At 42.2% G+C, this 26,103-nt stretch overlaps 2 protein-coding genes across 2 annotated transcripts; one reads left to right on the top strand and one right to left on the bottom strand.

Annotated features, from left to right (window-relative positions):
* Nucleotides 1-23,801, top strand: SRPK1 (SRSF protein kinase 1). The gene is made up of 15 exons (XM_035893726.1): nucleotides 1-4,677; nucleotides 8,167-8,285; nucleotides 10,060-10,168; nucleotides 10,576-10,663; nucleotides 10,870-10,957; nucleotides 12,430-12,536; nucleotides 13,201-13,366; nucleotides 14,392-14,417; nucleotides 14,910-15,123; nucleotides 15,337-15,759; nucleotides 17,174-17,274; nucleotides 18,202-18,309; nucleotides 19,676-19,745; nucleotides 20,181-20,273; nucleotides 21,197-23,801. The coding sequence occupies exons 1-15, from the start codon at nucleotides 4,607-4,609 to the stop codon at nucleotides 21,379-21,381; spliced, it is 1,968 nt and encodes a 655-aa protein (XP_035749619.1). The 5' UTR covers nucleotides 1-4,606; the 3' UTR covers nucleotides 21,382-23,801.
* A 1,173-nt stretch (nucleotides 23,802-24,974) lies between these two features.
* LHFPL5 (LHFPL tetraspan subfamily member 5) lies at nucleotides 24,975-25,886 on the bottom strand. Its single transcript, XM_035893789.1, has 3 exons — nucleotides 25,446-25,886; nucleotides 25,228-25,256; nucleotides 24,975-24,987 (listed from the first exon to the last, which is right to left on the bottom strand). The coding sequence occupies exons 1-2, from the start codon at nucleotides 25,669-25,671 to the stop codon at nucleotides 25,243-25,245; spliced, it is 240 nt and encodes a 79-aa protein (XP_035749682.1). The 5' UTR covers nucleotides 25,672-25,886; the 3' UTR covers nucleotides 24,975-24,987; nucleotides 25,228-25,242.
* Between the last annotated feature and the right edge of the window lie 217 nt (nucleotides 25,887-26,103).

Genomic DNA, 26,103 nt, shown 5'->3' on the forward strand with positions numbered 1-26,103 from the left:
GTGCTTGTAACGCCTTGGTGCAGTATGGGGGGGGGGGGGGGGGGGGGATGCAGGCTAACAGGAGATTTACAAGCTTGATTTTTGAAGGCTCCACGTGCTGTTTGGAGGGGAATGTCGCTTTGAGCTAGCTCTAGTGTGGACCAAATGTCCGCTCCTGGCTGAGGTGGTGCTGGGGCATGCATCTACGCGGTTTCCTTTGAAAGAGATTAATTTCCTGTGCTGTGAGACTGTTGTGTTATGTGAACGAAAGCCTGATAGGTGAGGAAGATGTGGTACTTCAAAACTATGGTTCTGTTTGAAAATACAAGCTTCTATTTGAACTAAAATACAAATATAGATGTACTTCACCAGTGGCTCTGGTAATTTGCAATGGAATCGGGCACTTGTGACTGTTAGACCATAATTGCCGGTAAAATACTGTGGCTTTTTTTCTGTCTACGTTGTATGTTGCAAACCCTTAGAAGCTCAAACTGTTCTCTTTGTCCTAGGAAAAAATGACTCTTTAGGTTACTACTGAGATTAAGACCCATAGTTTAAAAACTAGGCTAAAAAAACCTATCTGGATTCAAAGCAGTTAGAGAAACAGACAAGAAACCAAACAAATAATTCTATATTATAGCTCATTTTCTCTGAAATGAAGAAAATAAGTATATTACTAAACTGGGCTACTGGTCTGTATGATGTGCAGGTGATGGATGTTTCATTGGCAGGCCCAGATGATCGTACTGCTTCACCAAGTCCAGTGTCCTGCTTCAGCATTGTCTTTTATGTTTTGGGAAAAGTTGGCCTACACATGCACGAAGCCAGCAGTTCTGTGTAAGGGGCACCGAACCGATTGTGCCTCAAAGCAGAATATTTTATTACTGTAAGCATGAATAACTACAAAGGTAGTGGTAGCTGTGGGGTTACAGTATGTGGCTTGTTATGACAAATGTACATGATCTGAAGTACTTTCTTCTAATTCTGTGAGCACTGGTGAATTTATTTAATCTTTTCTTACAGGCTTTACTGAGCGGGAGATATTTTTTCACAGGACTTTCAGTAGTTCCTCCGGCTCCCTCCACTCCTGGAGTGAGGGCGGTGGCAGAGCTGAGTTGGTACAGTACTGCTGTCTTGCTTCCTCTCCCTCTTCCCAAGTGCATGCAATATTCAGTATTTTCAAGAAGCTGGTTTACAGTTATCTGTAATTTTCTGGCAAGACTCTTGACATGCAGTGAAGCCTCACCTCTCTCTTCTTCCTCAGTAGAATTGCTATGAAGAGAGACAAGGAAGCTGGTAATTTTTCCATCTACGCAGTCTGGGGAGCAGAAAAATCCTATTAACAAGTCTGATACTCTCCAGTTCGTTACCGCATGTCTTGTTTGTATCGCTTTCCTGCTGTCTTTGAGGAGCCCTGGAGTTCCGACAGCCCTCTCAGGTTCTTCCTCAACTTCCTTATTCAAAACTTTGCCTGGGATCAGGATCTTGGATTATGTTTTCCTCACTTGTCTTTCATAATTAATACCAGGGCTACATATTTCGTAAGTATTTTGAACAGACGTTTAAGGTAGTCGGAATGCGTCGCCCACAGGATTTTTTCATTCAAATACAGAAGTGATTATCAGACTATGACAGGACACAACTGAAGATCTGCTGGTTTCCATGGAAGTCCCTTGGTTTATAATAGCTGGAATAGCAGACAGTTCTACAAACAGCTTGTTAAGTGCTTGTGTGGGTGAGTGGGTATGGGGAGCAAGAAACTTGATTGCCTCTGTTATTTGTGCATTAGTACCGTTCTGATGGGAAATTCGTTATTACTTACCTTCAAACTGAATGCCCAGAGATTGACTAAACAAAAGTATGTCTCGGTGCCTCTGAGCACCATTCTTTTGAAACAAAATGTTAGACCATCTCCAGTTCTCTTAAGTTCTTGACACTGGTATTCCGGTAGCTCTGGGATGGCCGCCCTTCAGCAGCAAGTATTGTGGATCTGCCATGCTGGCAGAAAATGCCAGTTCTTTTTTCAGAAAAATAGGGTTGGAAGAGTGAGTTAATTGCCGTAATCACAAAATAATGTGGATTATAGACTTGTACATCCCCCACAATCTATAATTCCCCCAAGTGTCCTCAAATACTTAAAAATTTCTTGAGCAGAAGGGTGAAGTGCATACAAGCAGGAAAGTACTGTTATCATTTCGGACCTGAATTCATATTGTAACTGGTCAGGCTCAAGCTTTCAGTATTTATCAAACACTGGGTTTGTCAGCAGATCCACATGTAAGGCTGGTACCAGAAGCAGTCATTCTGACTCGATGTGCCTTAACATGATCTTGAAATTGCAGGTGCACTAAGGAGTAGTAGTGAGGTGCAGTCTGGCAAGCATACTTCCCTTAAAGAGACACTGTCTGGTTGCATGGATGTGAAAATGGAAGAGATGTTCAATCCCCGCTTTTCATCGTGCCATATGGAGCTTTTTTTTTTTCTCCCCTCTTCCCCAAATGAATACAAGGAATCCGTAACAGCACTTGAAGCGAGATCTCGCTGCAGTGGGTGTACAGCCCTGGAAATCGTTGGCTGGATGGTTAAGGTGGAAAGCAGTGCTTCAGCAAGAGTCCTGGGGTGCGTTCTACTACTCTTATCTACGTCTCCTACAGTATGAGCTGGATTCATCGTTAGCCTTGTGTTCAGTGAATTGAGTTCTGTTTGGGGATGTTTCATCTGCGTAATTTGAGCTCACAAATAAGGAATGACAGTGTTCATAAAGGTTGTGCTGCAGGCGGCTTAAAAATCATTTAGGAAAGCAATTGTCTTTGGTTTCCTGCAGACGGGCGTCATCTCTGCAAATGTCAAGGGAATGGCAAACTGAGGTGCGGAGGAGTAAGGAGTAGCTTTTTCATTAGCACATATACAAGGATGATTGGTGTGACAGAAGCAAATTGGGTTGAATGTATGCTGCCTTCCTTGCTTGAAGGTGGAAGGGGTCTGCTTTTGTACCTGTTCAAAGCACGTAGATAAGTAGCATGGACAGGATTTCTGCTGTTGTGGGACAAGGAAAAATACTTATTTCCTGTACAAAATAGACTTTTGAAGAAGTAGCTCTTGATGCTCTTAAATAGCAGAGCCAAACACCTCTCTCCAAGGTGTTGTCATGTAAGTTATTGGGGTGGAGAAGACCAAGTTCTGAGTTTCCACAGTGAAGTTGCATGTGGAGACTTGGCTGTTGTGGTGGCTTGGCTAGTAATCTATAGAGAACGGTGGAGGAGCCTGCGCTGGTGCCGCTCCACAGCACAAAGAACACTGCTTTTCCATTGCACTGCCTGGACAAACGGGTGCAACTGTGGTCTCCCATCTTCTCGTCCTCCTGATGCTGTTGGCCCTACCTTGGTGCAAGTCTGTAAGAACACACATTGTGCAATCAGTTGCTCTTAATCGCTTTTTACCTTATTTTTAGTGTGTGGACCTATGGGAAACTGGCAGGAGAACACAAAAGTGGTTTTTTCCAAACTCTTTGAACACCTTTTGTAAGGAAGTGACTGTAATCTTAGTTCCTGCAACTAACTATTACTGTCCCTGCTATGCATTGCAGAGGTGAGCAGAGTTGTCAGGCAAGGCATTTGATGAATGTGGAGCAAAATTTTGTCTAGAGTGGAAAATTTTGCATGTTGTTAGCACCTCTTCTAATATGAAGAGGTTTGGCAGTGCTGTACTGTTAAAAGGATGTTCAGAATTTGGACTTCTGTGAGCTTTTAAGGTGAAAATATTTTAGATATACAGTCAGATGAATCCATTTCTTCTTTAAATCTCTTGGTTTAAAACTGCAGAGCCAGCTTCCGAGCGTCTTTCAGTAATAAACACTCCCTAGCAGAGAAAATATCTAAATTAATTACTTGCTGTGTCACATTGTTGCTGACTTGTTTCCCCTATCACTTACATAAACCAGCAGGATAAACAGGCACAGGAAATGGCTGGTAATTCTTTTACATTGTCAAAGGACAATGTTAAGTGTCTGCTGCTGTGAAAAATACTCAGTTCACCTTTTTAAAGGTGGTTTGACTCCTTCTGCTTTTTTTTTTTTGTTACTTTTAAGTATAAAGGATAAGTTTCTCATGTAACTCTGGATGGGGAGGCTTGGAATTACTTCAGAAAATTCATTTTTACTTTGAACGCCCTTTCTCTCCTGTGTGATTGTGCTGGCATTTCTGTATCAAAAGGATTGGACTGTCGGCAATTACCATGATCCTTGTCTTCATCCCAGCTTTGAATCCAGTGGACTATTGAATAGGCAAATAAAACCGGCTGGTTCAGGAAGATGAAACAGAGTATCTGACTGAATTTCGAATTTCATTAGAAGGAAGACTGAGACAGGTAAACATCAAGAGGATGAGATGAATCTGTTTATGCTCAGCCCCTAACATGACTGAATTTGCAGGAAGATCATCTGAGAGCAGCCCCCAGCCTTGCTGCAAGGCCCTTTACCTGCAATGCAGTGCTGTGCATCTGCAGCTAGGTGGTGGAGGCAAATCCCTCTTCTCCCTCACTCGTGCACAAAGCTTTGCTGCGTTCGAGAAGAACCAGCCCCTCTGCCTGCCGTTGATGTCCCCCTGATCAGTGTGGCATCTGATTTTTAATGGCTCTTTCGAAAACTATTGGGCTGTCTTCAGGAATATCTTTATCAATGGGAGGCCGTGCTTCATGCAGGTAGGTTACCCTCTTCTAATTTTTGTCCTGTGAATTTGCAGTTCTTCAGGCATTCCCCAGGGAATAAGGACTTTTGGGAGGGTCTCTAGGTGCAGATTCACATGAATTCCGTAAAAGATCTAGCGTTTTGCCCTAGCATTGTTGCTCCATGTTGTTTTCCTTAAGTAAAATGTTACTATATAGTTGTAGAGAGACCCTGCAAATCCAGTTAATTCTGGTGATTAATTAGCACATTGAGGGAGCAGAAGTAAAAGGTTATCAAGGTGTTCTTAGTAGAACAAAGGTAGCTGTAAAAAAAAAATAAAAAGTACCCTAGAACACTTGATTTTTAATGTGTAGACTGCTAACCATTTCTTATAGGCTCTTTCTATATTTTATCTGCATTTTGCAGTATTGCTGACAGCTGTTCCAGCTGTCATCTTTAAATACCGAGTATGGATTTTTCTGCTGTCTTCAGCAGCCTTTTGTGCCTTTTAGAGTACTGTCTGTGTGAGCGAAGCAGGCAGATGAGGGTTGTGGTTTTGTGTATCAGGGTTTTTCTTTGGTATTAATACATATTCTGCACTGATTAAGTCTCTCTTAATCCGTATCTGCAGTTGACGTGGTCACTTTGGGGGAAGAAGGTGATGGGATGTAATAGCATCTAAGGAATTTTCGCAGGAAGGCAAGGGAAGGCGATGTGTTTTGGAGGCGATTTCCTAAAGGAAATAGCACTGTAGAAATGTATGTGACCTGAATACAGCTCACTATCAGGTTAGTTCGTCTAATAGATGATAATACAGAAGTGAAATGCTTTTGGATCCCCAGGACAGACTGGGATGCAGAGTACAGGGTGTGTCATGTACGAGGTTGTCAGCAGCATGATTCGTCAGCCCCTGAGGAGGGGTGCAGAAAGCTTCCAAGAGAGCGGGGTTCGGTGCTTCCAGTAACTTCCTCCTTGATGCATGAAATTACTATTATTGAAAAGCACTGGGACTGCGGAATGGCATGATGTTTCTGTCTGCATCAGTGGGTCTTAAGATGAATTTTCTTTTGAATCTGTTCTACTCCCCTACATCTTGCACAGTTACAAAAGCAAAAATCTTGAAGCTGCATTGGGGACAATTACTCTTTACTACTTACGCTATGGGTGTGGCTGCTGGGCTTAAATTCTCCTTCCTATCCAATTCTGAGTTCTGCTTCTCTTTACCCTGTCTATAGGATTTGTTATATATGAGCATCCAGTCTCTCCTTCGGCCATTCTGTCCGTGGCCCCTTCTTGCCTTTGCTACCTGCTATTAATTTGGGGATAGTCTATGGCTTTATTCATAGCTCGGTTGTCCCCAAAGCAATGCAGCAGTTTTAAAACAGCTTTTTGACCCCTGAGAGGTTTGGGGGTTTTTTGCTCTCCCCCACCCCTGTTTCCTTTTTCTTACCCCCCAACTTGTAATTCTGTGGCTCACAGGGGAAGAAGTCTAAATTCTAAATATCTCGGGGCTGGATCAAGTTATGGGGTTGTTAATAAATGTCTCGTTAGCCTGGCAGCAGTGGAATGGACTGTCTGTCAGTCTTGTTTTATGGTTCAGGGCCACTAATCTGTGTTGTTTATCTGTTCCTGAATTAAAAAAATCAGGTTTGACAACAGACTTAAAATTACTAATTAGTTACTTAAAATTACTAATTAAAACTTACTAGCTCTGACAACAGACTGAAAGTAAATGTCCAATGGTTTCGTTGCGCCGGGATGACCTTTGGAGCTCCTCTCTGCTGTAATGAACTTCAATCCCAGACTGTAAATGGTGGAACACGTGATTTCTTCCTTTTTATGCTCCATAGGTATTTAAGATGGCTGTAGTTTTAATGTGTAGTAACATATTTCATGTATGAGGTCTCAGCAGAGTGTGTGTGTAGTAGGTAAATGCTGTCAACATTCATTCTTCTGTATAACTGCTTGAAAGATTCAATTTGTCCCATGGATTAAGATTAGTATGGCCGTGATACGATGCACAGGACTCCAGCCGAGTTACAAGCTCTAAAAACTGCATCCGAAAGCCCATGCGCGTTAGCATATCCACTGGCATAACCAGTGGCTGTCTTGGCAGTTACTCCTTTGAGCAAAATGAGTTGAATTTGAGATAGGGTGGTGGAAGGCATCGGTTATATCTGCTGCTTTGCTGGAACAATAGTTTCAAAACAAGAAGCTTCTGCTAAGTCACGCTGGCAGGGAAGCTCATTCTAAAGAATATTATCTCATGATTGTACGTCACTGCTGTAAAGAAATTTGCCCACCTTTTTGGGCAGCTTCCTTTTTTTTTTTTTTTAATATCTCGTACTTGTAAGAAACAAAACTTAGTGTCAATATCCTGCAGTACTTTGCCATTAAACCTTGTCAATGCAAGTGGGCTATTGGCCTTGTTTTCATTATAAACACTTGCTTGCTACAAAAGGATGCTGAAGATTAAACTTTGTAGACATTTAACCATTCCATGTTAGGCTTTGTGAAGTAAATAACTCGCCTGTTCCAGTATTATCATTTCATGAGCTGTTTGGCTGTAAGCGGTGGGCTGCCAAGAAGGAGGAGTTGGGGCGCAGGGGAGATAATGATGTGTTTTAGCTCAGGGAACTCGAACGCAGCCTAAATGCATGAGAGCAATGGGGTGGCCTTTGCCAATGTGATCTTCACAAGCAGGAACTTAGACTAGCACATTTGGCGGAAAGTTAAACACACAAAATTAATGGGTTTTTGTTTATGAATGTAGGAGTGGAGAAAAAAAAATGCCACCTCGGTGCCTGCTTTCAATCCCTCTGCAATCAAAAGCTCTCAGAAGGGTTTACAGAACATCTGCTCTGCGTACTCCCACTCTCAGTTCAGACAACTATAACAAACTTTAGACCTCCAGTGAAGAGAGAAACTAGAAATGCAGCCTACCCCATGAGCACAGGGGCAGTCGAGGGCAATATTAGGGATTTTAGAGCTCTAAAGTGTCACAAGCAGAAGGGTTGTTAAATGTTCATTTGATCTCAAAGGTGAAAGGGACAATGGGCACGTATTCTAAAACACAGCTTTAATTTTTTTTCCAAAGGAGTAAGAATTAACTGATGTTAGTCTTTAAAATAACATTCATCAACACTTAAACCTTCAGGTTTTATATGTGGTAACATCTTAAAATAGAAATTTGCTTTAGAGAAGTCCTCACTGAATGAAAGGCTGAGAAGGGGTTCAAAGAAGAACATTTTGGTGGGGTCACTAAGCTTTTAACTCGCTATCTTGTCTGGCCTTTTCTTTGTTCCACTATAAAAGCAAATCTAGGTCGTTAAGTTGTATTTCTCAGGAGTATATGAAAAATTGTTTCTGTCTACCTTGATACTAGCTTAGGAGAAAAAGCATTTAAATGTGAAAATAGTGGGGGTTTTTTTAAGGCCGAACACTGCATCTCTTCCCTCATGTGAACCGACAGCTACTGAACTGGAGAGTAACGTGTGTGAGACATGCAGTGTGTTCTCTTTCAGACCCGACACTCAGCATCGGGGCCCTGCTGCTCACTCGGAGAATGATCTTCCAGAGCAAGAGGAAGAAATCCTGGGATCAGATGATGATGAACAAGAGGATCCAAATGATTACTGTAAAGGTGAGAACTTGCCTGTTTAAGGCACAGGATTTTCAATGTAATCAAGAAATTCCCTCAATTTCCCATCTACTATAGAGAATGAAGATAGACTCGCTCTTATTTTAAGTGATTTTTTTGCATGACAATAAGATTTTTCAATATTTTCAATATTTTTCAATAACCTGAAATGGAGAAACTATTTTCCAAGATTCCCTGTATTATCAGTCAAGATTTGCGTTGGAGAGCTGGTTTTAATGCGTATGTTTAAAGCTGTTAGCTTTTCCTCTGTGCCAGAGGGCTTTCAAAATTGTTAAAAGCAAGTAGGCATTCAATTTCTTTATTTTCATCAGAACAAGGACACTTAAATCCTTCAAATCAGTTTCAAATTCTTTGCTGTTTTCTTGTGAAGATCATCTTAGAATCCATGCCAGATACCTTTGCAAATATAGTCTTCCACTGTTCCTCTGAGTAGAAACTAAACACGGAGCAAATGGAAATACCACGGTATATAATTCAGTATCAAAAGGGCCAGGCTTTTTTTAATATGGCAAATACTTTAAAAAGGACAGAACACTCATACAAATTCAGCTCGTCAATTAGTTGAAGGTTCAATGTGTGCCCCCATCTCCAAGTGCTTTGTAAAGCTGCTTCTGTGATACTATTTATTGTATGTATTGAATAAGGCAGAGGGTTAAGCATGTAACAAATGTCATATACGTGTATAAAAAATGCAAAGTAGAAGTAGCGCAGGGAAGTTGAATTACAATGTGTCTTACACTTCAGTGCTTTACTTCAAAGCATTTACATTACTTTTAGCATGCTACCCAAGTATTGGTGGGATTTTGCTTGTTGTAAAGCAAGTGGGAAGAAGAAAGTCATTGTGTGTGAATGAGCGATCGGTGCAGCTGTTGCTGTTGTAAGTGAAATTAAGTGAAGAGAAGGGATTTTTGCTTAAGGTAATGAAGTAACGGATAGGAGTTCTATGTCTTGTTTGTGAACCAGTCAATCAAGAGGGATGAATCTTCCTGGCAAAGTGTGCATTTCATGAGGGGTATTTGCTGACCACAATTGAATAGTAAGCACCCAGAATCTAGGGTGTAATTCCAGGTTCTGGCAAAGATTTATGCCTTAACATTTACGGATTCTTCTCCTCATTCTGTTTTCTGCCAGTTCCCTTGCTTCCCTTGTGTCTTTCTCCGGCCTTCCATGTCTTCGTGCTTCCATCATGGAATCTTCCTGCGTAGTCAGCAGCTGAGAGACACTAGGGGTATGGGGAGGAGACTTTCCTATTTTCAGTGGTGATGTTAAATGGCAAAGTGCCTTTCAGTCAGGAAAGCAGTTGCAAGGAAAAATCCTTTGGGATCTTGGATGCAGTACTCTTTCACATGATGGAGATAGAGCGTGCAAAGGCAATGCTGATATTGAGCTATAAGATTCTGTTGCTGAATATAAACTAACTGCAGGTGCTTTCACTGAGGAAATAGTCTGTTGTGATGCTGCAGTAATGATCTACACTGAAAAGGAGAAGTCAGTCATTCTAGTTCAATTGTATTAAAACTTTTCAATTGTATTAGAACTTTTCAATCAACTAGAGAGCTATTCACAGCTCTTCCTCTAACATACTGTATATTTGCTCTAGCAAGATCCAATTAGAGAAACATTTGCATTTGTTTATATGATTAAAAATTTAAACACATTAAATAAGTCTGCCTCAAGTTGTGATGCTTGTTCCACATACCTGCTCTTCAGCGCCTGCGTGATCTCTTGATGCATAAACTTCCCACTGTTTTTGTAGGTGGTTATCACCTTGTGAAAATAGGAGATCTCTTTAATGGACGATACCATGTGATTCGGAAGCTGGGATGGGGCCACTTCTCCACTGTGTGGCTAGCTTGGGACATCCAGTAAGTCCTTCTGTTCTAGCTAGTGTTTCTGGTGGGAATGCACAGCGTTGGGCAAACATGATCAGAAAGTATCTTTTTACTTCTAGGTAAAAACACAAAGCATAGCTGTCCACATCCTGACACAGGAATTTCTTTTGATACTGTGCATGCAAGTGTGTGGGAGGGAGTTAACAGGACAAACCATATGTGTTCAGCAGTCTCTCACCTATTATTTTATGACAAATTACTAGCATGGATGTTTTATAAAAAAAGACCCAAAGACACTTCATGAGTGCTTAAAACCTCATTTTTCCATGGTACCATAAATAAGTAGCTCTTTTATATGCAAAAGAATTAGGATAATCCTGGAGAATAAGTTCTCTGTATGAGTGTTAACAGTCTCCAATTTACTTACCCTGTGTGTGTAGAGGGAGGAGATTTGTGGCAATGAAGGTGGTGAAGAGTGCAGAGCACTACACAGAAACAGCACTGGATGAAATCAAGTTGCTAAAATCGGTGAGTGCCTGAGGGGTCCATTTTTTATATTTTTAAATTAATTTTGGGGAGTTCACATCAGTTATGTACTTGATATTTCTGGATCATATAGCTGCAAAGAATTTGAATAGGAACCTGACAGTAGTGCAGTAGATCTGACTTCAGAATATATTCTTGCAGAGTAATTACCTCAAGGAACACAAAATTAATCCTCTTTTTCTCTGCAGGTCCGCAACAGTGATCCAAATGATCCAAGTAAAGAGAGAGTTGTTCAGTTATTAGATGACTTCAAGATTTCAGGAGTTAATGGTTCTCATATCCTTTTGTAGAATAAAGGCAAAGAATTGCATAAAGATGGGAGTTTGCTGGGTAGCTGTCATGCCCAGGCATCCCTTTCACTGCCCAAGGAAACCTGCTGTAGAATCATCTGCCTCAAAACTGCCTGCTAAGTCCAGATCCAGAATGATCGTTCAGCCTGATGTAATATGCATTGAGTCACAGAGACGGTGCTGCTTAGTCATGCTTTTAAGATGAGAGATGGGGTGGCTGCATCTGATTTGTGAATCAAGACTGAATGGCTTAGTGTCCGACACTAAGACAGCCCATCTATCTCAACCCCTCCATTTTGCCAGCAGCCTGGTAATAACCCCTTATTTAAGCAAAGCAGTACAAAATGTTAAGGTAGGTAATGAAAAATAGCAAATGCATGCAGTCTATAACTTGATATTAAGGTGGTTTTCTAGTTACGGAAGCATTTTACCTTGGGCTTTATCATCATTGTTAGGATGTTTAAAGTGTATTGCTTTGAAAATCCCCTGTAGTTCTGTGATCAGCCTTCTAATGGGCAGTGATTTCTGGCAAGTCCTAATAATGCACCTTAAACTTTGAAAGTTGGACTTCTGTGCATGTTTCTGCTTTGCAGTACGTTGAATTTTATTTCTGTGAGAATTACTAGGCTGCTTGAGAGAACTGAGCTGCAGGTTATAAATGTTCTAATGTTTTTAGAGAACAGTAGCCCCATCTTGTATTTCCTCTATTAACTTTTTTCTGGTACCTAGCACTGAGTAAATGCTGACTTGATCTTGTATTTTGTTCACTCTTGTGAAACATGTGCATGCTTTCTGCCAGTGTAGGGAGAAAAGCAGCCCAGTGAAATCCTAGAAGTTTGGCTTCTAAAAGCAAAGGCGCAATACTGAATGTCGCTAGAGTGGCTGTAGCTGTTGAGATCTTATAGACAAAAAGCAGATAATGTAAATATTGTTGAAGTCCAGGCTTGTCAAAAGTTTGTTTTGCTGGTACAGAGGCAAGGGAGGGTGGAGAAAGTAACTTAATTGTTCTGAAGATGACTTATGAAATGGAAATCTTGTTATCGTTTCAGGTAATGCTGGTACAGAGAGATCTCGCATTGAGTTTTGCCTGGGGCAAGAGCTTAGGCTGTTCCAGAACGTACATTGTTGGCTTGAAGCTGTCTCAGTACTAGCAAGAAATACTGATACATGCCTGCTTGTGTGTCTGGCTTCCACCCGAGCAGGAGATTGTTACTGCTGCATTAGGACCATCGTCCTAACCAACTCCATCCCTCTGTATTTTAGGTTTTAGGTAACACTACTGGTGTGTAGGATAGGATGGTGCTGTTAAGGAAGGCAGCTTCTCTAAGCTGTGTCAGAAGGATGAGGCTTCCTTAATATAAAACACTTAGGTGGTATGGATTTCTTTTCATCCTCAGTTCTGGCAATTCAGGGCTCCTCAGGTCAGGTTGTCCATCTTTTTCCTTGACCGAGTTCCAGATATCTGTATGGTGTTTGAAGTTCTAGGGCATCATCTCCTGAAGTGGATCATCAAGTCAAATTATCAGGGGCTTCCACTCCCTTGTGTCAAAAAGATCATCAAACAAGTAAGTTCCAGTTCTGACTGCACTGCTCCCTGTGACCCAGTGAAAACTTTCACCAATATGTCTCAGATCTGAGAAAACAAAAGTTAAAGATCAGTGTTATATCATGCAACAAAATCATTCTTGGGTTAATATTTCCTTCCCCTACTGCAAAAGCCTTCTGCTACATATATTTATTTTCTGATACTTAAACCGTGATGGGAGGCTGGCTTTGCTTTTAACCTCTTCTTACCCTGGTTATTCCTCATAAGTGACAGTATTTATTTAAAACTGTCACAGTGAGTACAGTGCTTAACGATGGGAAGAGCAAGAGAAACCTGTTCTTCCTACTGGATGGTTGCCGAAGAAGAAACATGTCAAGTGGAGGGGAGGGTAAAACATGATTTTACTGTAGGGTATTAAGATTAGAATTTCAACTGTGGTAAGTTAAGTTATGAGGGTAAAGAGACAGTATTTTAAATTCATAGCTAAAATCTGTATGCGAACCTGTTTTTCTGGAACTGAGTAGTAACCACTGATCATGTTAGCTCTAATCTGGAGTATTCTCAAACACAAGTCCTTTGGGTTCATCGGTCATCCTCCGCAAGTCTGCATTTTCACTTCACTCTCATTGTGTTCATTTGTTCATTCTTTGCTAATGATCAGTTTCCTTCTCTCCTGTCTGCAGGTTCTTCAGGGTCTGGATTACTTGCACACAAAATGTCGAATCATTCATACAGATATTAAACCTGAGAACATTCTTCTGTGCGTTAATGACCAGTATATCCGCAGGCTGGCTGCAGAAGCAACAGAGTGGCAGAGGTCTGGGGCTCCCCCACCATCTGGCTCTGCAGGTGCTTTTTTCTTGAGAATTGTTGCTATTTCCTCCCTACGCCCCCCCCAAATCACAACTGATCTCGCTAGGGAAAACTTACTAATTGAGTACAGTGGAACAATAATGCAAGTAACTTTTGAAAAGCCAACTGTCAATTGTGAAGTCAGTCATAAATTGTAAATTTGAAGATGATCAGGATGGCAGTTGTATAAGAAAAATGGAGGGAGGATACATGCATGCTGGCACCTGCTTTCAACGCAGCTAATCTGGCACTGATAAAGAGGTAGGGCAGGCAGTCTTGTGTAGCACACCCTGCACGAATGCTAATGCACTCAAAATAGTGCTGGAGTGAAAATGCGTTGAGGCACTCCTCACGTTTTCTTCAAAAGTTTATTTCCTTTCATTGCATGATGCTGGAAATGCATTTTGTGAAGGTCTCAAGATGATTTACCTGTTGTCAGTTTGCAGAAGTCTTAAAAAGTTGTAACAGAAACAGCTTCCTCAACATGCTAACATCCCTACAGATCTGAGAGCAAATTTTCTCTTGTTAATAATTCCTCGTGTTCTTCCTCAGACTACCCATCTGTTCTGGCGTGTAGTTTCCAACAACTACTGCAGTGTGTATTGGAAGGCTCTGTCAGTCATAATCTTACAACACCAATTTTTAGCTGAGTCTATCGTAGCATAGCTTAGCTCAGGGAAGCTCCCTTAACTTTAGTATTTTAATGGTTTGGTTTGCATTTTCTTTTCGGGAAGATGCAAAATACATGCAGTAAATGAAGCTGCGTGACAGGAAGTTTAAGTCTTTGATATCAGTCAAGCAAGTCTACTATCTGGAATTTTAATTATGCATTTACTCATTTAATGTTTTTATCTTTTTTTATTCTTGTACTTCTGTAGAGAAGAGAGCCTTCAAAACAACATTTGCCGTTATCTTTAAAATGTTACCAAACCACATAGGAAAAAACTTACTTTAAGATAAGAATGCAGTTGCAGTTTTTGACTATAAACATACTGATTTACTGATCTTCCTTTCCCTTTCAGTGAGCACTGCACCACAGCCAAAACCAGTAAGTGTAATAGCTTTCATGTGTAAGTACCCATCTGCGTACAGTATCATTGTTTCGTAATGCAGTCAGCATAAGGGAAAGCAACCTTATATCAGAAGAAAAAGTGTGGTTTTGTTTGTCATGGACATAGGCATTGGGTTCAGTGCTGTCTTGGAGATGTAAGTAGTATTAGCTCATATTTCACCAGAATGAGTAGCCTTTTTGGTGGTCTCAAGGCCTGTTGTGAAAGGTGGCTGCTGCCTGGGGAGTCTGAGATCCCTCATTTGGAGAATATTACAGGTTTCTCGGGTCAGCATAGAAGTGTGCTGATACGAGCCATAGACAACTGCTCCAAACCCCTTAATATCTGCTTTTTATTTTGGAGACGTACTGTCTCCAGAGTTTTCATCCCAGACTGCTTCCTCAGCTCTGAAATAAATTGAAACTTGATGCACTTTAGTTTTATTGAAATATGAAATGCTAAGTCCAATATCTCTGCTTGCTTCTGTGTAGGCTGACAAAATGTCAAAAAATAAAAAAAAGAAGTTGAAAAAGAAGCAGAAACGGCAGGCTGAGTTGTTAGAGAAGCGAATGCAAGAGATAGAGGAAATGGAGAAGGAAGCAAGCCCTGGGCAGACACAGCCTGAAGAGGAGGAAGAAGCTCAGAGCCCCCTGGAAATGCTCATAAAAGTTAGTCCACCGGAGGAAAACGTCAGCAAAAAGACAGGTATGAACCTAAAGTATTACTAAAGTAGCACAGTTGCGTTGCGTTCTGCCCAACTAAAGAGGTTAGGAAATTTCCTGTTACAAATTGATTTAATGAATGATTGTACTCAGTTACATCTTCAGAATTACCTGCTTCTGAGGGCTGCCTGAATGACCTTCAGCTATTAATTTGTTTAGACATGTTGTGCTATCTTCTCCTTTTCCACTCTTCCAGCTGAAGTCACACAAGAGCAATCTGTTCTAATGGAAAGCAGCGTGGAAAAATGTGTAACAGAAATAAATTGCAATGGAGTGATACAAATGACGGACTTCCCAGACTCCGGCAACCAAGGGTCTGTGCGACTTGAGGATGACCTTCATAATGCCAATGACTGTGGTGATCACCCTCACACACAGAAGGAGAACTTCCATAGTTGTAATTACAGTCAGCGTAACGGTGACTCGGAGAACAGGCCTCAAGAAGCAATGTCGGACTCGTTCGTGCCCTTAGTTTCGGAAGATTCCATGGTGTGTCAGCCCACGTCCAACGAAGAGCGATCATTCAATGAGCAGGAGATTAACCATTTGCAAGAAAGCATCCGGACAGAGATACCTTCAGAGGACGAGAATGAGAATAATAGCCCGTCAGACAACAAAGGTATAAGAGGAACCCTGTGAGAAAGGGCTCCTTGGCGTGGGAGAGTTGTGTTACAACACTTTGTCAGAGTGTTAATAGAAACCTCCATTTCGTAGGCTGAAGTGATCAGAACCACCTGTCTCAGACTTTTCCTGCCAGGAGTAATTAACCTGACAGTCCTACTCTTGAGACATTTGCTGTTTGTAGCTTCCAGTTGTAGTTGTACCTTAGTTTTGACTATTGAATGTATAAGAGTTCCGACTCTTAAAAAATACCTATACATTTGTTTTTCAGTATAGGAACATTCCCTCCTTTGTATTGGGTGCTGCTTATGTGATTTTCATTAATAGTTAGAAATGTAAGTCTACAAATTGTCACTGGCTGTTAAATTGTGGGATAAGTACTGGTCAGTATGTTCTGATAGTTCTGTTCTTAACATGGAGCATGGGTAACTCCTCTCAGTTACTTGAGATAAGTAAATGTTTCCCCAGAATTGGAAATGCAGCCTAACAGAAGCAAAGCTTATACAGCATAGGAAAAAAAACCCTCTTTAATGCTTCTGTTTAAATATGATTTGTTTTAGGGGTAAAATTTGTAAGCCTTGTAGGTTTAGGAGAACATAAGACACAATAGTGTACAGCAGTTGAAATGCATTCCGGGTGTTCTTAAAACTTGAATCATGTGATAAAACTGTCCTTTTTTGCATCTTTGCAACAAGATCAGGTGAAGTATATCTGCTTGGAGAAGGAGGGAAAAACTAACATTTGTACTTTTAAAAATAATTCTGTAGCATTTTCTTGACAGAGTACTACCGGGGGGTTATGTGGATGAGAAGTAGCAAGTGAAATGTAAAGATTTTGAAACTTGAACTGCATTAGTTGGATGCCTCTGTGAGATCATTAGGTGTATTTTGCTTGCTTTAGAGCTACAGCTGGATGTAATTTAGTGACTTAGTATTTTTTACTCTCCACTGTGTCACTGAGGTTTTCCCAATATATGCTTTAGCTCTTGCAGCTGTCTGTGGTGCAGCAGAGAGTGATGGGTGCATCAAAAAGATGCTATGATATGTGGACTCTCTTACAAAAATTTAGGAAGAATTAAGGGTTGAGAAGCTTGTTTTGGTTTTGGCAATGCCCTTATTTAAAAAGCTTGTCTAGATACAGACAGACATTTTAAGTCTGTGGGAATAGTGCTGGGAAACAGTCACTGTTGCGTATGCTCACTTGTCCTGTTCCGTAACCCCGGCTGGGTTTGGTGGTCGTAGCTCTGTGGTTTATAGTGCAAACTGATGCTGATTTTTATACCTAGGCTTCAGGGAGGGAAAAGTTTTGATCCGTAAGCAAAACTCTTCCTGGGAGAGGGCTGTAGGGTTGGGGTGACAGATGGTGACACTGTCCATGTAGCTTTAATCAGCGGTTGTACGTGTTGCCTCTAGGAAAATCAACTGCTGGGAATTTCCTTCTTAATCCTCTTGAGCCCAAGAATGCAGATAAGCTCAAAGTGAAGATAGCTGACCTAGGAAATGCCTGCTGGGTGGTAAGTTTACAATCTCTTCACATTGACTGTTTAAACCTGCTAATTCATTCACAGTATGCCAAGACGGAAAAAAATTCTGTAAAATAGATTCTGTCTTAGACCTGCTTGTGAAAGTAGTGACAGTTTGAAACTATGTTGAGGGGGAAAGGGGGGAGAGCAGGGACACGAAGAAAGAAATTGTCCTTTAACATGGGATTTCAGCCTGTGTTCTGGGTGCCTCACTGGTCATTAGATTACTTCTAATAGGCCTGCGAACAGTGTCACATATAATGTGTAGAAATCTGCGTATGTGAAACTTCTGAAGGAGTCTGTGGCTCTCCTGGAGAATGAGAAAGTTGCAAGCAGTTGCTCTGATGTGCTAGCTCTGTAGTTTATTAGCTTGTCAAACCATTTCAGTGGATTTATAAGCACATGAAAGAGACTCATAAATAGTTCTATTCTTTGATGGTTGTGCTTTGCTGCTTTTAAATGTTTGACATTTCAAATAGAAGAAACATCTTATTTTACTTGGCTTTTTAAATGGCAAAACACTTCAGATCTGAAGGGAGAGATGAGTCTCAAACTCAGAGTTGCACGTCAGGCTTGCATCTGGCAAGGTGGTCTCTGACACGGGTGTTGCTTATCTGCTTCAAGATAGCTGAATTGTGGCCTGTCTGCCGTGATCGGCTAGGAGAGGAGCTTCTGTGCCAAGTCTTCCCTTACTCTATTTTTGTGGAGCAACTCTCAGTTGCTGGACTCTTTTGCTTAGGGAGCGTCTCATGTAGAGCATTTAACCAGCATTTGTAGGAATATAATGAAATACTTAATGGGAATGTAAAATTCAGATGAAATGTAATGGGCAAGAGCTTTGACCCACTCTGGCCTTCCAGGTTGTTGATTCTCCTTTCTTAAACAGGCTCTGTTTAGTAAAACATTTCTTCTATTTAGCACAAGCACTTCACTGAAGACATCCAGACAAGACAGTACCGATCCTTAGAGGTGTTGATAGGATCGGGGTATAACACCCCTGCTGACATCTGGAGCACGGCGTGTATGGTGAGTGGTGGCCCCCTGGGGGATTTTAAACCCTTTCTGCGGAGCATTCTGGGAAGCACACGCATGCTGTGCCCTCTGGACTGCTGAGTCACCAGCCAAGCCTGGCAAAAAAAACCCTCATAGGCGTTCAGCCAACTTCCAGACTTGCTGAATACCATGTTTCCATACCAAAGTTGTTTGGGTTTTGGTTTTTTTTTTTTTTTCCATGTGTGGCTTTCCTTTTTGAAAGTTAGTTTTGTTGTACAGCACCGTCTGATTTCAAATCTGATTGTACTTTGTCATGCTTTGTGGAAAAATGAGACAACTATGCAATTCTGAAGACAAAATCTTTTTACATGAAGAGCCTTTCTGCTGCATCCAGCACTGTTTCACAGATGTCTTCAGTATAATTTCATATTTTAATCATATGCATCCTCTGCATGTTTGGAATCATTTTATAATCTGAGTAATGCTGAGACGAGGCTGAAATTGTTCCTGTAATAGCTGGCAAATGTAGAATATGGTGATTTAAAAAAAAATAATCAGTCTAGCCAGTTACTGCGTGTACCTCTTTGGTGTCTCCATTCTGTGTTTTCTACAAATCAAAGCTTGTTTTTTATAGGTTAAGCTTGGAAAATAGTGAGTGAAATAATTTTTGTTTTCTTGGAGAACAAGCTGTGATTTTGATGAATGTGGTAAAGAGAATGCGATAGGGTCATGTTGTCTCTCCAGAACATGTGGCCAGAATTACACAGTGGTTACTCTGAGTGTCCAGTTGAGTAGTTTGACAACAGCAATCCATAAAGAAAACTAAGAATACAGAAGGTCAGAGGAACTGTTTTGGGTAAAAGTGAATACATGAAGTGTAAACGCTTCATGGAATTTAGGGGTGGTGAGTTGAAACGAATGCAAATGTTTTTCTCATTTAAAACATGTTTTGTATCTACAGGCAAATGTTCAGAGATTAACTGTTTGAAAAATGTCCCTTTACTATCTGAAATTTGGAGAGGAGGGGAATCTTTAAAAAAAAAAAACCAAAACCTGGAGTTTGGACATGACATCATTTTGCAAAATGCTGTTGAAGGCAGAAGAGAGGCGAAGCGTGTGAAATGCCTTAACTTTGTACGGTTTCACACAAGCGTAGTGCATTATGCTGTGATCCAGAATTCATCACAGATATGCCTATGGTGTTTTTTTAATGCAGTTTTTAAAATATTGCAAAGTAATTGCACATCTTAAGATGGTAATGGTGTACTAGAGTTTTGCAGGTTATTCTTCCCACCACTTGCGCTTCTGGCCCACAGAGATATGCAGGATCAAGCTGCAGCACATCTGACAGTGTGCAGTGTATGAAAGTGATTTAATGTGCTCATCTCTGTTTGTTTAGGCCTTTGAGTTAGCAACAGGAGATTATCTGTTCGAGCCTCATTCTGGGGAAGATTACTCACGGGATGAAGGTGTGTTTGTCTAAGTATTTCCTTTTTAAAATGGGACATGAAATTCAATGGTTGCTGCTTCAGAGTGAGCACTCTCTTATGAGTTAGCAATGCAAAGGCTCCTTGCAGAAAGATTGTTTACCCAAATCAGCACCAACTGGGCTCAAGCCTCTGCAGTAAAACACCATGCACCGTGTTCTTGTTCTGGTGTTCCCCATTCCTCTTACTGACAGATTCTCTATCTTGCTTCTCAAACTGATCATGCTGCAAATCGCCCTTACCTTGTTTCCCCTTGCTCCTTGATTTTGTTGCTTAATGTAATCTGATTTCGGGTGGATCTCAAAAGTAATTTTTAAGGGAGATAGTCTTTGTTCTTATATCCTAGAGAAGGAAACTGGGGCGTAGAGATGTCTTGTGTGGATGTGTCTCATTGTCTTTTCTTCTGAAAAAATGCAGATCACATTGCATTGATCATAGAACTTCTGGGGAAAATACCTCGCAAGCTCATTTTGGCAGGAAAATATTCCAAGGAGTTTTTCACCAAAAAAGGTAATAGGCAACAAAGCAAATGTCACTTAGCCCTCATCCCCTGCCCCAAATACACGAGTGCCTTGCTGGAAAACACCAATTAACAATAGATGCTGGCAAAGATGCCTCTTTAAGTCTTCCCTTTGCTTTATGAGAGGCTTTCTCATTAAAACTGCAGCTAAATATAAGGCATTCTTGTCTAACTGCTAAAAGGATCCTGCATCCTAGTACCTGACACCTTGGTGGAGATCAACTGCAGTAGTTAGAAAAACAGCACAGTAGCTATCTCTTCAGACTTGATTTGGCTTTATTTAGCTGATCTTTGTCAACTAGAGGTGTTGACTCCTCTTTGAAGTCCTCTCTAGACAACTTTGTTCCATTTCTAGCATGTCAGTCACCTAAATAATGCCTTGCATCCTGAGCTGTGTTGCTCAGGACACACTATAGCATTACCATAAAGCCATGAGTACCCCAGAAGTGTACTGAGTCTCAAGAAGATGTTTTTGACCTAGTTTAATGCTTTTTTTTTTAAAGAAACACAAACCCTCTTTTGTTAGTAGTGTATTGCTTCCTTGAACAGTGCTGCATGTATTGCACCTATTCCAAAGTCAACGACTCAGTGTTTATCTGTCATGTCAACCGGTATAATTGGTGATTTAATGAAATTAAACAATATTTGCTGATATTGGATCAAAAATATCGGGAAGGTGGAAAAAAAACCTTCAGGGAAGTACGTTTCTAGAACAGTCTTCAGAAGCAGATAGAAAAGGGGGTTTAGTGTAACTTATTTCTTCCTTCGGTATGCCCTACCATTTTATACTCCCTATGCCCAACTATTCAGAACAGTTTGTGAATTCGGTCTGTCTTGTTTAGCTGTTTGGATTATTTTATTCAGCTGCTCTGTTCCCATGCCTTGCACTTAACCTGTCTGTCTTGGTTTTCAGGTGATCTGAAGCACATCACCAAACTGAAGCCCTGGGGCCTTTTTGAAGTCTTGGTGGAAAAATACGAGTGGTCCCAAGATGAGGCAGCTGCATTCACAGACTTCTTATTACCTATGCTGGAGCTGATCCCAGAGAAACGAGCTACAGCAGCAGAGTGTCTCAGGCACCCCTGGCTTAACTCATAGAGCCTCCAACCCAACGCCACAGCACTACACTCTGGTTTACAGCATAGCATACATGCACCCAGATGCCCCTTCCCAGATCCATATTTTTTTTTTTTTTTCCCCCCCTTGTTCATTTTCAGTGTGAAGTTCTTCCTTCAAGGCTTCCAAGATTTTAGATAAATCTGACCTGTTCTGCTGAGTTTGCTTGTGTGACTCCACTGGGGACTCTCCTCAGCCAGTGGGCATCATCTGTGTTTTGCCTTGATTGGGCTTCGCCAAAGACTAATTGACTAGAATATGAAGTTTCTCTTTCTGAGTCTCCTCACTGTTAATCAACGTGTGCTACAGATGTGAGCTCACCTGTGCTCAGATATGCTCCCTTAGCTAAATTTCAACTCTCCTTTCCTCATGAGGGGGACGTGAAGATCCCAATGCCTCCTTATCTCACTGACTCAGGAGTCGATTTCCCGCTGTTCATCCAGTAGCTAGTGATGGGGTGAGAAGGAACAGATGGCACCAAGGTGGTGGTGTTAGTTCCTTGTAAAGGCCTCCAAATCCTCCATCATTTTCTAGGTGTCTACCGTATTCTTTGCTTTCCTGTCACATAACTTTTCTTTAGTTCTAGCTGCTTAAATCTTTTGAAGAGAGCTATTTAAACCTAGGTTTTAGTATCCTTTATTTCTTCCTCCAAAGTGCCCTGACCTTTACTTTTTCCTTCCCTGTGCCCACATAGTCAGAATAGTTTCTGAACTCGGTGATGTTTTCTACTTTAATGCCTGTGACTAAAAGGTGACAGGGAAAATGAGCAAAAGCTGGAACTGACTCAATGCACAATCTTCAGCATGCAGATGGGCGCACGCTTTGGCTGCAGAGAGGTGGCCTCGTTGCAGGCAACTCTCCTAATGTTTTAGTGAGCTGTAAGTTTTCTGGTTTTTATCCCTTACTGGCACTTTTTTGCCTTGCTTGAGGCGGTTGCTGTATCTGTGAGAGAGTGGCTTTCACTGATGCAGTCTACTCTGGCTCTTAACTTTTGACCGTTTACTTTTTCCCAAGAAAAGGGTGGCAGCATCTGTATCGCAGCCATGCTATAGCCCTTCACTTTCAAAATCAACACTTGAAGGCCCAGTGTAAAGATTTCTTTTCCTTTAACTTGCTTCAGGTGCTGGCCTTCAGAAATAACTTCCCGGCATGGGACTGCCTTTTATTTTCTGGGCCGTTAGCACAAGGAAAGCTAGCAGAAGTGGAAGAGAACTAACTTCTCCATGTAGATACTGGATTAGAGGCTGTTTCTAGAGTTACCCTGAGTAGAAATGTTCTGTGGGGTTTCTATATAAACTTCGCAGAGGGGTTGGATATGAGTAAATGGGTTAATTTTAATTAAAAGTTAAATCACTGCGGCGTTTGATAGTTTTACGATGGCTTCTTCTAGACTTGCCCATCCTATTACAGATTCAGTGCATCCTCCTCTACTCTAAAGCAAGATTTGGCAGCGTTGAGACTTCAGAGGCGCTTCCTCACCCTGGACCAAACAGGCCTTTGGATTCGTGGTGGCTCTCGGAGGATAGAAGTTGCTGCAGGAGCGTGCTGGAGGCCACGCAGACGCTATCCGAGACAATTACGTTGCCAAAGCTGCCAAGACCACTGTTATGTGTCCCTTCCATATGTGTGTTTGGAACTGCTGGTTCGTAAGGATCGTTCTTTCATAAACCTTGGTGTCATTTAATCCGTTTGAAAAGATTTTTTCCAGTCCAGTGCCTGATTAGGCTTATTAATGCAAGTCATGCTGCATGTTCTTTTAGGGGTAGATCAGGTTCTCTATGCATATAATCTAAAATTAAAGGAAGGTAACATACCAAAAGAGTTTTAAACTGCTGATTTGACCTTCCCCCTCCCCTCCCCTTTCATCTGGCGTTTTCCAGTTGCGTGTTACTTCCAGATCTGCTCTAGAAGGACTGCGGACAGGACTGGGTTCCAAAACACCTACTGTCTACTTACTGTGAAGATATATTGGCAGGGCAAACAATTTCTGTTGTCTTGAAAGGTCCCCCGGTCCTGTGTACTTGAGACTGGCCCATTCAAGAACTTTTTCCTAGCAGGGGTCTGCGTGCTTCGACTCAGAGAGCTCCTTCCCGTCCTTCCCTTCCTTCTGCCGCCCCTGACTGGAGGAGGAGGTGGTTTTTTTTACTGTGATAGCCAAGGCTAGAGCCAGCTTGTGAGTTGAAGACCTGCAGAAGTAGCTGTTGGGATTCAGTCTTGTACCGTGTGCTCGTTCACTTGGGGTTTGTTAAATTTCCAAATTGCCGTAAAGTGCTCACACTAAAGGATTTGTACTTGCTGTGTCAGTCTAAAACCTGAAGGAAAATACATTTTTATTCTTTCTACTTGGGTGCTTTGTCTTTTTTTTTTCTTTGTGAAAGCTGAACAATAAACAGATTATTTAATAACTGAGCCCTATTCCTCCTATGTTCCCTCTGTAAGTCTGTTCTTTCTGAGCTAGGGGCCCATTGACTGAATTTTCTTTGCTAGGGAGCACTTAGTTTTGATTTCCAGAACGAGACGTGAGGAGATGGTGTAGGTGAAGATTTTGTTGCTGCTGTTGTGATCTGTTTTAAAAGGGGGAGAAATCAACAGCAGGACCACTCTGCTGGAATTTTTCCATTCTAAAATACATTTATCTCCAAGTCTGGGATCTCTCTGCTGTCCTCCCTAGCAAAGAGGCTTAACAAAACCTTCCCAAACACTTTTTTTTTTTTTTTTTTTTTTTTTTTTTTTGAGGGAGGTATAAAACTGGAAGGTGCTGGTTAGAACTGAATTGAATTGACCACTGCAGGAACCAACACATTACAGCAAGTAGAAATGAAAAGTGGTAACGCAGGCCGCTTTGGGGTTCTGAGCAGGTAAGAGCAGGATGGGATGATGTGCTGCTCTGGCTCCTGCAGGAACGGACTGTGCCCAAGGCGGGTAGGTGGTGGGTGTGATGAGAAATGATGGCTAAATCGGATCAAGCGGCGGGTTATGAGGGTGCAGGGAGGTGATGCTGACTGGCACCATCTGCTGCAGCCTGTGGGTACTGTTATAGGCCTGCAGCCCTGCAGATTTGGCTGCTTGGGTTTGGTTTTTTCTTCCCCCACCTACAGAAGTGCCCTTCTTAAGAGGTTGTGCTTGGCTACCATTGCCCAGAGTGGGAAGCTGATTCCTGTCTCTGCTAGGAATTGGCTGTGTCCTGGCATTTTTCAAGTACAAGGGCAACTTAGGATGTGGCAGAGGACTTCCCCTGCCCTAAGGAGAGTAGCACAAAATCCAAAAGGCTTTTGTTTTTTAATTCAGAAGTAATTGAAAGAAAGGCATACAAACCCCAAGGAGCAGCAAATCACCATCCCTCCCCTTTTCCCCAGGTTTGCTGATGGGCTCAAAATAAACCAACAAAACCAAACCAAACCTGTGTCCAGTTTGGGCTCTTCCCTTCAACCAAACTCCACGAGAGCCGGGAGCTGATAGTGGCCACTTGGGTGAAAAGAACAGCGGTAGGAAATCCACAGAAGCTGGGGAGTTTAAAGCTCCTGGAAAAGTCTTTTTAAAGAAAAGGGCTGTGTCTTGCAGCTGATGGAGGAAGAGGTCCAGGTGTCCCTGGGAAGAGAAAGAAAAAGGTCAGCTGTGGCCAAGGGGAGCAGGACTTCAAAGGTTAAGGTTTTGGTTGCTTGGCAAGGATTTCTGCTCTGGTTCCAGGAGGCAAAGCAAGGGCTCCTTCCCCTGTAACCACCGCTCGAACCAAGGTGGCTCTCTGCAGTTGTCAATCCTTCAGCAACCCTCCAAATACAGCAGTGGTGTTACGTGCGCTTGGAAGAAACATTAAAAAATGTCGCTTACCTGCTGCTAGCTCTGTCAGTCACCCTCTTCTGCAAAACAAAACGATAATTACAGTGTTAACGGGGTACAGGAATAACAACGAAGGTGTGGGTGTGTTTTCACACCCTGCCTGTCCCACTGGAAGAAGCCCCATCCTCCCAAATACCAGCCATCCCCCATGCTGTGGAAATGCTCAGCAGCAGGATGGGGGCTCGGAGCTCCGCGCCGCCTGCCTTTACCTTTATTTTCCACTTTAAAATCAGACGGGAGGAGGTTGTCCTGCCGGTTCCCCAACACAAAGGCCAGGAAGGAGAGTATGAGAGCGTCGAGGATGCCGATGATGCAGAGGATGTATGCCCAGCGCACGGTGCAGGCGCCCAGCGTGTACTTGTCCGTCTTGTCCCCGCACATGCGCTTCACCTCGCTCGAGTCCCAGCCGTCGGGGTAGATCAGGCAGCCGATCATCAGCCCGGTAGCTGCGGGGAGATGGAGACGTTAGAGCGGCCCTGAGCTACCTGCGGAGCCCACGGTGCTTGGAGGAGCACGGTCAGGTGGCATCCAGCCGCAACTGCAGTGCTACAAAGAGAGAAAATGCTACGGACCAGCTAACCAGGCTTAAAGGTTCCCCGTGCCCTGCGGTTGCCCACCACATAGAATCATAGAATCATAGAATGTTTTGGGTTGGAAGGGACCCCTAGAGGTCACCCAGCCCAACCCCCCTGCAGGAGCAGGGACACCTTGAACCACAGCAGGTTGCTCACAGCCCCCTCCAACCTGGCCTGGAATGTTCCCAGGGATGGGGCCTCCACCCCCTCTCTGGGCAACCCCTGACAGGGTTTCACCACCCTCATGGTAAAGAATTTCTTCCTTAGATCCAGTCTAAACCCACCCTGGTTT

This window comes from Egretta garzetta, unplaced genomic scaffold, assembly GCF_000687185.1.
Source record: "Egretta garzetta isolate BGI_Z169 unplaced genomic scaffold, ASM68718v1 scaffold105, whole genome shotgun sequence".
NCBI classification, from domain to species: domain Eukaryota; kingdom Metazoa; phylum Chordata; class Aves; order Pelecaniformes; family Ardeidae; genus Egretta; species Egretta garzetta.